Source organism: Oncorhynchus gorbuscha, unplaced genomic scaffold (assembly GCF_021184085.1).
Source record: "Oncorhynchus gorbuscha isolate QuinsamMale2020 ecotype Even-year unplaced genomic scaffold, OgorEven_v1.0 Un_scaffold_65:::fragment_4:::debris, whole genome shotgun sequence".
NCBI classification, from domain to species: Eukaryota; Metazoa; Chordata; class Actinopteri; order Salmoniformes; family Salmonidae; genus Oncorhynchus; species Oncorhynchus gorbuscha.
In genome coordinates, this window is record NW_025745472.1 from 27,636 (window position 1) to 40,928 (window position 13,293).

Genomic DNA, 13,293 nt, shown 5'->3' on the forward strand with positions numbered 1-13,293 from the left:
GTACATCACGCTGCCTCACACTACAGAAACAGGAGATAGACTAGTGTCCTGGTACATCACGCTGCCTCACACTACAGAAACAGGAGATAGACTAGTGTCCTGGTACATCACGCTGCCTCACACTACAGAAACAGGAGATAGACTAGTGTCCTGGTACATCACGCTGCCTCACACTACAGAAACAGGAGATAGACTAGTGTCCTGGTACATCACGAAACTGCCCTCATCACTACAGAAACAGGAGATAGACTAGTGTCCTGGTACATCACGCTGCCTCACACTACAGAAACAGGAGATAGACTAGTGTCCTGGTACATCACGCTGCCTCACACTACAGAAACAGGAGATAGACTAGTGTCCTGGTACATCACGCTGCCTCACACTACAGAAACAGGAGATAGACTAGTGTCCTGGTACATCACGCTGCCTCACACTACAGAAACAGGAGATAGACTAGTGTCCTGGTACATCACGCTGCCTCACACTACAGAAACAGGAGATAGACTAGTGTCCTGGTACATCACGCTGCCTCACACTACAGAAACAGGAGATAGACTAGTGTCCTGGTACATCACGCTGCCTCACACTACAGAAACAGGAGATAGACTAGTGTCCTGGTACATCACGCTGCCTCACACTACAGAAACAGGAGATAGACTAGTGTCCTGGTACATCACGCTGCCTCACACTACAGAAACAGGAGATAGACTAGTGTCCTGGTACATCACGCTGCCTCACACTACAGAAACAGGAGATAGACTAGTGTCCTGGTACATCACGCTGCCTCACACTACAGAAACAGGAGATAGACTAGTGTCCTGGTACATCACGCTGCCTCACACTACAGAAACAGGAGATAGACTAGTGTCCTGGTACATCACGCTGCCTCACACTACAGAAACAGGAGATAGACTAGTGTCCTGGTACATCACGCTGCCTCACACTACAGAAACAGGAGATAGACTAGTGTCCTGGTACATCACGCTGCCTCACACTACAGAAACAGGAGATAGACTAGTGTCCTGGTACATCACGCTGCCTCACACTACAGAAACAGGAGATAGACTAGTGTCCTGGTACATCACGCTGCCTCACACTACAGAAACAGGAGATAGACTAGTGTCCTGTACATCACGCTGCCTCACACTACAGAAACAGGAGATAGACTAGTGTCCTGTACATCACGCTGCCTCACACTACAGAAACAGGAGATAGACTAGTGTCCTGTCCAGGGGATGTACTGGTACATCACGCTGCCTCACACTACAGAAACAGGAGATAGACTAGTGTCCTGTCCAGGGGGTGTCCTGTACATCACGCTGCCTCACACTACAGAAACAGGAGATAGGCTAGTGTCCTGTCCAGGGGGTGTCCTGTACGTCACGCTGCCTCACACTACAGAAACAGGAGATAGACTAGTGTCCTGTCCAGGGGGTGTCCTGTACATCACACTGCCTGTCTGTCACATCACACTGCCTCACACTACAGAAACAGGAGATAGACTAGTGTCCTGTCCAGGGGGTGTCCTGTACATCACGCTGCCTCACACTACAGAAACAGGAGATAGACTAGTGTCCTGTCCAGGGGGTGTCCTGTACATCACGCTGCCTCACACTACAGAAACAGGAGATAGACTAGTGTCCTGTCCAGGGGGTGTCCTGGTACATCACGCTGCCTCACACTACAGAAACAGGATATAGACTCCTCTGTGCGTCATTCGGGGTCGGACAAGGCTACTAACTTTAAACATAAAAAATTATGTTGAACTACTTATCCCCCCCCCTCCCCTCCAGAGAGCGTGATCAGCTAGAAGAGCTGTTGAGAGGCCTGACTCCTAGGAAGGGTGACATAGCAGAGGCCATGTTGTTCTGTCTGAGTCATGCCGAGGCGGCAGAGGAGATCGTAGAGTGTGTCACAGAGTCTCTCTCCATCCTCAAGACACCACTCCCCAAGAAGGTAAACAGGCGTCTGTTAGGTGACATACTATGTGAAATAGACATCTTACTTTTTCCGTTGCATGTATATAGCATTGTTTTGTATGCTTACCTCACCCAAATGAATTTCCATGTAAATGGGTGACTGAAGATACTTGATCGTGTCGTAGGCATGTTTGTTTCTTAGTAAACTTCCTTTCTTGCCTTGTGGTGTTTGGTTTTCTGAAAGAGCCTCGAGTGGCTTGTGTAAAATGAGTACCGGTACTATTTATCGTAGTTATTTCATTTAAATCAGGGAGGACTGGCCAGTTTGTCTGAAATGTTTTTTTATTTTTATTATTCCTTGTTTTTTCAGATTGCACGTTTATATCTTGTGTCTGATGTGCTGTACAACTCGTCTGCTAAAGTAGCCAACGCGTCGTACTACAGAAAATAGTAAGTAGTTGAGTTTGGGTTCGGTGGTTGTGATGTTTGCTTGTGACTGTGGGTGTCAAGGACCTTTGCTTGCTTTTGGTTTGCATAACTTTCCAGTGTATATATTGGCATTGAAGATGTTTTCCAACACAAGTTAATAATGTTGAAACGTGTCCCTCACACAGCTTTGAGGCCAAGCTCTGCCAGGTCTTCTCGGACCTCAATGCAACATACAAGACGACACAGGGTCACCTCCAATCAGAGAACTTCAAGGTATATTCAATTGTATTCATTTTCCTCTCAGTTTTAATCATGTTACTACCTACACCTATATCTTTCAGAACTACACAGGGCCTAGGCTAGGGGGTAGGACCTGGGTTTTAGGGGCTATAGGGTTTGCTTCTGGACAGGGTTTTTCCGTTTCACATTTCTAAAGTAGTATTTTCTCTTGGCCCACAGCAACGAGTAATGTCGTGTTTCCGTGCGTGGGAGGACTGGGCTGTGTACCCAGATCCCTTCCTCATCAAGCTACAGAACGTCTTCCTGGGTCTAGTCAACTTGTCAGCTGAGGAGGCGGCTTCCACTCCCATCACAGTAGAGGTCAGCTAGCCTACCTTCCCCGTCTTGTCCTCTTTCTCATGGTTCTGCTAACGAATGCTTGCTAATCTTATTATTACGTAGCTACCATTTGAAAATGTTGCCGTGGTTTGACAATATTGTGTGACTATTGGAAATGTTACGATTTGATAATGTTGGTGATGTGTAATGTCATCCACTCAGCACAAATATCTTCTGGAAGCTTCTTTTTTGTTTTAATCCCTAAACCGTTCCACTTCTCCTCACTACAGAAACTGCCGTTTGAACATCTGGGCCCTAGTCTGTTGGCCCAGAATGAGCCGGTGGAGGACATCGACGGGGCCCCCATTGGGGAGGACATGGATGGGGCCCCACTGGAGGACGTAGATGGGGTTCCTATAGGACTGGACGGGGCTGCCGTGGTGCCCGGCGCCCCTCTAGACGGAGCTTCCCTGGGGCTGGATGATCTGGATGGAGTGCCCATCAAAGCCCCGGAGGAGGACATAGACGGACTGCCCTGTGGGTGACCATTTAACCTTTACACATCCACACACGGACACGTTGATTATTGAAGGGATGCGTCATATTTGTTTCCTTACCATGGAAGAGGTCTATGGACTCAACCCGAACGTCAACAGGACAGTTTTCTAATCAACCTCCTCCTTGTCTTTTAGTGGATCGTGCTGCGGCCAAAGCTGCATCCTTTAAAGTAGCCCCTTCAAAATGGGAAGCAGTGGACGAGTCTGAGCTGGAGGCACAGGGTGAGACCACGACTACAGGCTACTGTCTACCAAACTAGGATTCCACTTGAATAGGCTACTGTCTACCAAGCTAGGATTCCACTTGAATAGGCTACTGTCTACCAGGCTAGGATTCCACTTGAATAGGCTACTGTCTACCAGGCTAGGATTCCACTTGAATAGGCTACTGTCTACCAGGCTAGGATTCCACTTGAATAGGCTACTGTCTACCAGGCTAGGATTCCACTTGAATAGGCTACTGTCTACCAGGCTAGGATTCCACTTGAATAGGCTACTGTCTACCAGGCTAGGATTCCACTTGAATAGGCTACTGTATACCAGGCTAGGATTCCACTTGAATAGGCTACTGTCTATCAGGCTAGGATTCCACTTGAATAGGCTACTGTCTACCAGGCTAGGATTCCACTTGAATAGGCTACTGTCTACCAGGCTAGGGCTATTCCACTTGAATAGGCTACTGTCTACCAGGCTAGGATTCCACTTGAATAGGCTACTGTCTACCAGGCTAGGATTCCACTTGAATAGGCTACTGTCTACCAAGCTAGGATTCCACTTGAATAGGCTACTGTCTACCGGGCTAGGATTCCACTTGAATAGGCTACTGTCTACCAGGCTAGGATTCCACTTGAATAGGCTACTGTCTATCAGGCTAGGATTCCACTTGAATAGGCTACTGTCTACCAGGCTAGGATTCCACTTGAATAGGCTACTGTCTACCAGGCTAGGATTCCACTTGAATAGGCTACTGTCTACCAGGCTAGGATTCCACTTGAATAGGCTACTGTCTACCAAGCTAGGATTCCACTTGAATAGGCTACTGTCTACCAGGCTAGGATTCCACTTGAATAGGCTACTGTCTACCAGGCTAGGATTCCACTTGAATAGGCTACTGTCTACCAGGCTAGGATTCCGCTTGAATAGGCTACTGTCTACCAGGCTAGGATTCCACTTGAATAGGCTACTGTCTACCAGGCTAGGATTCCACTTGAATAGGCTACTGTCTACCAGGCTAGGATTCCACTTGAATAGGCTACTGTCTACCAGGCTAGGATTCCACTTGAATAGGCTACTGTCTACCAGGCTAGGATTCCACTTGAAAGTATCCTGAACCTGTTTTTTTTGTGGCAATTTCTATCAAGCTATGATTTTGTCTTAATTGTGTATTTGTTTCCTCCTCAGCCGTGACCACCTCAAAGTGGGAGATCTTTGAGCAGCCAGAGGAGGAGAATAAGGACGACAGTGATGATGAGGACACCAAGAGTTCTCGTTCAGAGGAGCCTCCCAGTTACTCCAACCCCATCAGAGACGACTTGGACTCCAAGACCAAGCACTCTGAGATGAATGAGGACAGACGCACCAAGCTACGGGAGATAGAGGTAAACATGGCAGCATTTTACTGGAGCTCAGTTGGTGGGGCACACGGACAGTGGGTTCGATTCCTGGGACCACCCATATGTAAATAAACAATACATTTGCCCTTGACTGTGTCTGCTAAATGGCATATAATGTTATTATTATCAGATAAACAGAAATAAACAGACAAACACGTACAACTCACATGAGGCTCGGAGTTGTTAATTTTAATAGTATAGTAAGGAAACCGAGACATTTGGTTTCCTCCACATGTTCAACGGCCACATCCATGTAAGTTGACCCTTTTTTTTTCTACATGTAAAAAATAATCTGTTTTCTTCAGGTCAAAGTGATGAAGTTCCAGGACGAGCTGGAGTCTGGGAAAAGGCCCAAGAAGTCTGGCCAGAGTCTCCAAGAACAGGTGGAACACTACAGAACCAAACTGTTACACAAGGTATTACGTATGAACCAAATCCTCTTGGTTGCTGACGGAACATACAGTACATTCTGAAAGTATTCAGACCCCCTTGACTTTTTCCACAATTTGTTACGTTACAGCCTTATTCTAAAATTGATTACATTGTTTTTTTTTCTCCATAAATCTACACACAATACCCCATAATAAACATCACAATACCCCATAACAACTAGGCAAAAACAGGTCTGTGTTTTTTTTTCTACAGTTAAATTGAGAAAAAATGAAATCACATTTACATAAGTATTCAGACCCTTTACTCAGTACTTTGTTGAAGCACCTTTGGCAGCGATTACAGCCTGGATTCTTCTTGGGTATGATGGTACAAGCGTGGCACATGTATTTTGGAGAGTTTCTTCCATTCTCCTCTGCAGATTCTCTCAAGCTCTGTCTGTCAGGTTGGATGGGGACCGTCACTGCACAGCTATTTTCAGGTCTTTCCAGAGATGTTGGATTGGGTTCTGGCTGGGCCACTTAAAGATATTCAGAGACTTGTCCCGAAGCCACTCCTGCGTTGTCTTTGCTGTGTGCTTAGAGTCGTTTCCTGTTGGAATGTGAACCTTCACCCCAGTCTTAACCTGCTCCAGAGTGCTCAGGACCTTTCATCAAGGATCTTTCCCTCCATCCTGACTAGTCTCCCAGTCCCTGCCGCCCAAAAACATCCCCACTGCATGATGCTGCCATCATGCTTCCCCGTAGGGACTGTGCCAGGTTTCTTTCAGACGTGACGCTTGGCATTCAGGCCAAGAGTTCAATCTTGGTTTTCACCAGACCAGAGAAGCTTGTTTCTCATGGTCTGATAGTCTAAAGGTGCCTTTTGGCGAACTCCAAGCGGGCTGTCATGTGCTTTTTTCTGAGGAGTAGCTTCCGTCTGGCCAATCTACCATAAAGGCCTGATTGGTGGAGTGCTGCAGAGATGGTTGTATTTCTGAAAGGTTCTCCCATCTCCACAGAGGAACTCTGGAGCTCTGTCAGGGTGACCATCGGGTTCTTGGTCACCTCCCTGACCCTGGCCCTTCTCCCCCGATTGCTCAGTTTGGCTGGGCGGCCAGCTCTAGGAAGAGTCTTGGTGGTTCCAAACTTCTTCCATTTAAGAATGATAGAGGCCCTGTTACCTCGGTGACCTTCAATGCTGCAGAAATGTTTTGGTACCCTTCCCCAGATCTGTGCCTCGACGCAATCCTGTCACGCAGCTCTACGGACAATTCCTTCCACCTCATTGCTTGTTTTTTTTCCTCTGACATGCACTGTCAACCGTGGGACCTTTTTATGTAGACAGGTGTGCGCCTTTCCAAATCCTATCCAATCAAGTGAATTTATCCCCGGTGGACTCCAGTCAAGTTGTAGAAACATCTCAAGGATGATAAATGGAAACAGGATGCACCCGAGTCTCATGCAAAGGGTCTGAATACATATGTGTAAATAAGGTATTTCTGTTTTTTTTTTTATATATATTTGCACAAATTTCTAAAAACCTCTTTGCACTTTGTCATTATGGGATATTGTGTGTAGATTGAGTATTTTCTATTTATTTAATCCATTTTAGACTAAGACTGTAACGTAACAAAATGTGGGAAAAGGGGAAGGGGTCTGAATACTTTACGAATGCAATGTCGGAGCTGTACTGTTGTTCCCCAATGTCATTTATTACATGAATTATATACCTCAAATGATCTGAAGTTTACATCTGAAGGACATATCCTAGAGGATACTTCAGATATTGACATATTTAATAGCCCAGTACTCCCTGGAGAACAATTCCAATTGTTCATAGCTGAATAAAGGAAAATATGCATCATGTCACTTTCCATTCAGTAATATAACTTAAAGCCTCTTTTTTTTTCAGGAAAAAGAAAAGGAGAAACTGGAACGAGAGAAAGAGCGGGAGAAAGAGCGAGAGAAAAAGGATAAGGAGAAAAGCGAAGCTCGTTTAAAAGACGCCAAGAAGGAGAAGGAGTCTACTCCGACCAGGAGAGACAGGTTAGTCCCTCGTAGTTTTCGTGATGCATTCATTAGACTTAATGACATTAGTGGCTCTATTAATCAATCAAGCTTTATTTATAGACCACATTTCTTCCAACAAATGCCTTTCAAAGTGCTGAAGAAATAAAATAAAACGAGGTGAGAAAGATGAAACAAAACATTTCTATACAAATCTAAAATGAAGAGCGACATAAATTATGGTTGGATAGCAAGAGCAAACTTAGTGATAGAGCTATGTGATGGGTTCCTATCAGATCCTAGGAAAGCACTCCCTATTAGGATTAAATACCATTCATATGCACCCTTGAAAAGACTGGCAGTTCAGGGCTTCCTTGACAGAGATTCATATCTCACTGGGATTCAAATTAAAAACCGATAGCCAGTCCTTTTATGACAACAACAAAAAACGATTCTGTCAATTTTATCATCTCTGCCAGGCGCGGTCTGTCTCCTGTGGTTGCTAAGAAACGGCGTCACAGCGGCTCGCCCGGCAGCCCCCCGAGGAGCAGCAGCAGACGGGCTCGCTCCCCGTCCCCCCGCTCGGAGAGGTCAGAACGTTCCGAACGCTCGGACCGCTCCTACTCCAAGGACGTAGCGTCGTCACGATCCCGATCCTCCCACAAAGAATCCCCTCGCGTCACCAGCAGCAAGAAGTTGTCCAAAAGGTCAGGAAGCATTTAGATGTCTTCAAAACATTCTTCTAGAAGTATGTTGTTCTGCTTTGCCTTTTTACCTTTGAGAGGAAGAACAACTGTTTGGCAATCAAATATCTGATCCTTCTGTCTTTGTGGATAACTTTCAGAAACGTCCTTAAAAGCCGTTACAGCTTGGCTCTCCAGTTCTCCTTAACTCTCCTGCGTGTGTGCTTTCTCCCCAGGTCTCCCTCTTTACCCCGCACGCCCAAACGGTCCAGGAGATCGCGCTCCAGAACACCCAAGAAATCCGCTAAGAAGTCACGGTCAAAATCACGGTCTCCGCATCGGTCCCACAAGAAATCAAAGAAGAGCAAACACTGACAAATCACATCCCTGTTCACTCTCCCCTATACACCCCCCCTAACCTCCACTATACACACCCTCTCCCGTGATGGATAAATAAAAGAATGAACTGGAGTGGCAGCTCCGTTCCCTGCCTGAATGTTCGTGTGAAGAAGAGGATGATGAAGAGGAGTAATGGGTATTCCATGTTGGGTCTCGATGGATCCAGCCTGGTTGCCAGGTGATGTGTGTCTGGGATCTAGCAGGGTTGCCATGTTGGTACTCAATGGATCCAGCAGGGTTGCCATGTTGGGACTAAATGGATCCAGCAGGGTTGCCATGTTGGGACTAAATGGATCCAGCAGGGTTGCCATGTTGGGACTAAATGGATCCAGCAGGGTTGCCATGTTGGGACTAAATGGATCCAGCAGGGTTGCCATGTTGGAATTAAATGGATCCAGCAGGGTTGCCATGTTGGGACTAAATGGATCCAGCAGGGTTGCCATGTTGGGACTAAATGGATCCAGCAGGGTTGCCATGTTGGGACTAAATGGATCCGGCAGGGTTGCCATGTTGGGACTAAATGGATCCGGCAGGGTTGCCATGTTGGGACTAAATACATTTTGCCAGAATGGATCTAACCTGTATAATAAGAAAATATGAGCTGGATATGTGTCCTGCCCACTCTTCCACCGCCCAATGGGGTTAATCCTTGTAGTAGACCACACCCCCTGTGTGATGATGTAGTCTTTTTTCTCCTCATGATATCCTTTTCTTTTTTTCACAAATTAATAAAAAGGATTCATAATAAAAAATATATAATTTGTCCTTTAACTTTTTGCAACGCAAATTGTTTCAGACAAGTCGTAGAAGTCCGTTAACTCTATTTTGACACAAACCAAATATGCATTATTTGTCTACAGACAACGCCGGAATGAATTTGAGGTCAGTTAGAAGTTATAACTGTTAAAGTTCAACAGATAATAGATCAAACAAACAGTCAGTCTTTTCTGATAGACAGGAATCCTAATGTACAGTAAGGGAAAAAAAAAGGTATTTGATCCCCTGCTGATTTTGTATGTTTATCCACTGACAAAGAAATTATCAGACTAATTTTAATGGTGGGTTTATTTGAACAGTGAGAGACAGAATAACAACAACAAAATCCAGAAAAACGCATGTCAAAAATGTTATAAATTGACTTGCATTTTTAATGAGGGAAATAAATATTTGACCCCTCTGCAAAACTTGACTTAGTACTTGGTGGCAAAACCCTTGTTGGGTTGTCAGACGTTTCATGTAGTTGGCCACCAGGTTTACACACATCTCAGGAGGGATTTTGTCCCACTCCTCTTTGCAGAACTTCTCCAAGTCATTAAGTTATCGAGGCTGACGTTTAGCAACTCGAACCTTCAGCTCCCTCTACAGATTTTCTATGGGATTAATGTCCGAAACAGAGAGTTCTGTTCTGTGCCTGAGGACACCCCAAACAGAGAGTTCTGTTCTGTACCTGAGGACACCCCAAACAGAGAGTTCTGTTCTGTACCTGAGGACACCCCAAACGGAGAGTTCTGTTCTGTACCTGAGGACACCCCAAACAGAGAGTTCTGTTCTGTGCCTGAGGACACCCCAAACAGAGAGTTCTGTTCTGTACCTGAGGACACCCCAAACAGAGAGTTCTGTTCTGTACCTGAGGACACCCCAAACAGAGAGTTCTGTTCTGTGCCTGAGGACACCCCAAACAGAGAGTTCTGTTCTGTGCCTGAGGACACCCCAAACAGAGAGTTCTGTTCTGTACCTGAGGACACCCCAAACAGAGAGTTCTGTTCTGTGCCTGAGGACACCCCAAACAGACTAAGATTCTTGCTCAGTCAGTAATGGCAGTGGGGGAAACGGGGGCAAGTTTGGAAGTCGATTTAACGATTGAAATGTTTTTCAAGGTCGGGAGCCATGCGTCCTCTGAAACACAACCCAACCAAGGTCGAAAGCCATGCGTCCTCCGAAACACAACCCAACCAAGCTGCACTGCTTCTTGACACAATGCCCATCCAACCAGGAAGCCAGCCGCACCAATGTCTCTGAGGAAACACCGTACACCTGGCGACCTGGTCAGCGTGCACTGTGCACGGCTCGCCACACGAGACAAAGGTATCTCTGCCGGCCAAACTCTCCCTAACCCGGACGATGCTGGGCCAATTGTGCGCCGCCACATGAGCCACCCGGGTTGTGGCCGGCTGCGACAGAGCCTGGACTCGAACCCAGAATCTCTGGTGGCCTTAGACCACTGCGCCACCCGGGAGGCCCTAATGTTTTTCAAGGTTAAACAAAGTTGCTTGAGTTCATTCCCCGCTGGGTGTATAGTCCATAGAGGTGTCTGTGCTTTCACTGTGCTGGATATATGGACACTACATCAGATGGTGAACTGTGCTACTCCGTCATGGTCTACATAAGTACATTTGAATAAATATCTACTCTGGTTACACTTGAGGGAACAGGGATATATCCACGCGTAATGGTATAGAAGTTGATTTCCAGAACGTTCTGCCATACAGCTTATTTTTAGTAAACTACATATCCACTAGGTGACAGTATGATGCTGCTTTAAAGGTTCACAATTCTAGAGACTTCTAACAATCCTGTATTGTGTTACTCGTTTGTTTTTAATGTTGTTGACCTTTTTTTAAAGTTGCCTACATATCAGCATCTCAAGCACAGAAGTCTTGCCATCAATTCTCAGTCCCACTCGGTCGTGTTCCTGGGAAAGAACAGATGGATGTACTGATAAATGTGTGCGTACACACTCTTTTTTCTTTCTGTGTTGAGTCCCATCCATGTGTACAATACTGGGAGAGAGAGTCTGTCTTGCTAAGACACTGCATGGCCATTAAGGCTGGCTTGGACCACTCCTCCTCAGGAAGTAAAAACCTAAAGCACAGATCTATAGAGGATGACCTCACGGTTAAAGACATGGGAACACTGCGTGTTTGACCTCTTGGATAAAGACATAGAAACACTGCGTGTGTTTGACCTCTTGGATAAAGACATGGAAACACTGTGTGTGTTTGACCTCTTGGATAAAGACATGGAAACACTGCGTGTGTTTGACCTCTTGGATAAAGACATGGGAACACTGCATGTGTTTGACCTCTTGGATAAAGACATGGGAACACTGCTTGTGTTTCACCTCTTGGATAAAGACATGGAAACACTGCGTGTGTTTGACCTCTTGGTTAAAGACATGGGGACAGAGACTGATTCAGTTTGGAAGTGGCAGTAGTAAGGGATAAACAATAGTGGTGAAGAAGGCGCAACACTGCCTTTTCAACCTCAGGAGGCTGAAGAAACTGCGTGTGTTTGACCCTAAGATCCTCAAACTTTTAAAGATGCAACACTGGAGTGTTTGACCTCTTGGGACATGGGAACACTGCTGTGTTTGACCTCTTGGATAAAGACATGGGACACTGCATGGCTCTCCAGACATGGGTGCTTGTGTTTCACCTCTTGCATCAAGACATGGGAAACTACCTGCCCTCCTGGTTAAAGACATGGGGACAGCACCTGATGTCAAGTGGCAGGAAGGCTAAAAATATCTTTTCAAGGACATCAACCACTGTCTAGAAAGACCCCTTGTGACTTGCCTTGTTGTTAATCCTCACGATATCATCCAGAACTTGCTCAGTAAAGGTTACATCATTTAACTGGGACAAGAGACTGAAAAATAGCTTATTTTAAAAGCCATCAGACTATTAAAAAGCCATCACTAGCAACGCCATCACTAGCCTGCTACCACCCGTATGATCTATAATAAGATGCATTTAATTTGTAAAGGCTTCTCACACCTACTTGCAAAATGATGGAATCACTGGTCACTTTAAGAACATGGAACACAGTAATCACTTTAATATGTTTGATAATGTATATAGACTGTAAACTAGACCATAAAGCATCTTGCATATAAATATACTTAATTTATCTATTCTGATGTTAGTCTATGTATTACTTCTCATATGTATATACCTGAAGTAAATAATCTATTCTACCCCCAAACAGACGAATTTATGGTTCATAAAGTAAACTGGAGTTTGGATGTATATACCTCTGTCTTTAAAGCTATTCTACAGTTAGTAAAGTTAAAACATTTTTTTTTAAAATCATCTCATATTTCTATTCTGTATTCAATATGTCTATTCTACTGAGTCCCTGAACCAGTCTATGTATTACACCATCTCTATGTATATACTGATTCTTTCTACTGTATGTTCCAGTCTAGCTTACTCCATCTCTCCTATGTATGGTCTCCAATTGCTTCTTAAATACATGTAAAACTGTAAATGTTAGTCTTCAACCGTCTGCATTACTGTCCATCTCATATGTATATACTGTATTCTATACAATTCTACTGTCTGTTAGTCTATGTATTACTTCAGACTCATATGTAAACATCTCCAATCCAACGTAAATCTATTCTACTGTATTTTGAAACAAAGCATCCTTCACTCATCTCAAACACCCTGTATAACTGACCATTCTATACTATTCTATGTCTTTATAGCCTTCAATACCCTATCAATAAATTGGACAGTCTATCTCATGCCATCCGTATTGTCACTGCCCCATTACTATTCTACTGTATGTTAGTCTTGTTGGCTGGCCCTCTCATATGTAAACCCTGTATTCTATACTATTCTAAACCCGTTCCAGGTAGTTGAGAATAACATTGATTCTTACTCATCAGTTCATAAGTGTATATATGTTGTTCTAAGGTGACTATTAAAACTACTGTAAACCAGAAACCGTGGATAGATGGCAGCATTAAAACT

At 44.9% G+C, this 13,293-nt stretch overlaps 1 protein-coding gene across 1 annotated transcript; it reads left to right on the forward strand.

Moving 5' to 3' along the window:
• Positions 1–1,743: 1,743 nt before the first annotated feature.
• Positions 1,744–9,290, forward strand: LOC124019066 (U2 snRNP-associated SURP motif-containing protein-like). The gene is made up of 11 exons (XM_046334425.1): positions 1,744–1,956; positions 2,290–2,369; positions 2,534–2,621; positions 2,808–2,948; positions 3,197–3,443; positions 3,599–3,685; positions 4,865–5,061; positions 5,382–5,492; positions 7,360–7,493; positions 7,934–8,161; positions 8,374–9,290. Exons 1-11 carry the CDS (start codon positions 1,759–1,761, stop codon positions 8,510–8,512), a joined length of 1,650 nt encoding a protein of 549 aa, XP_046190381.1. The 5' UTR covers positions 1,744–1,758; the 3' UTR covers positions 8,513–9,290.
• Positions 9,291–13,293: the final 4,003 nt, after the last annotated feature.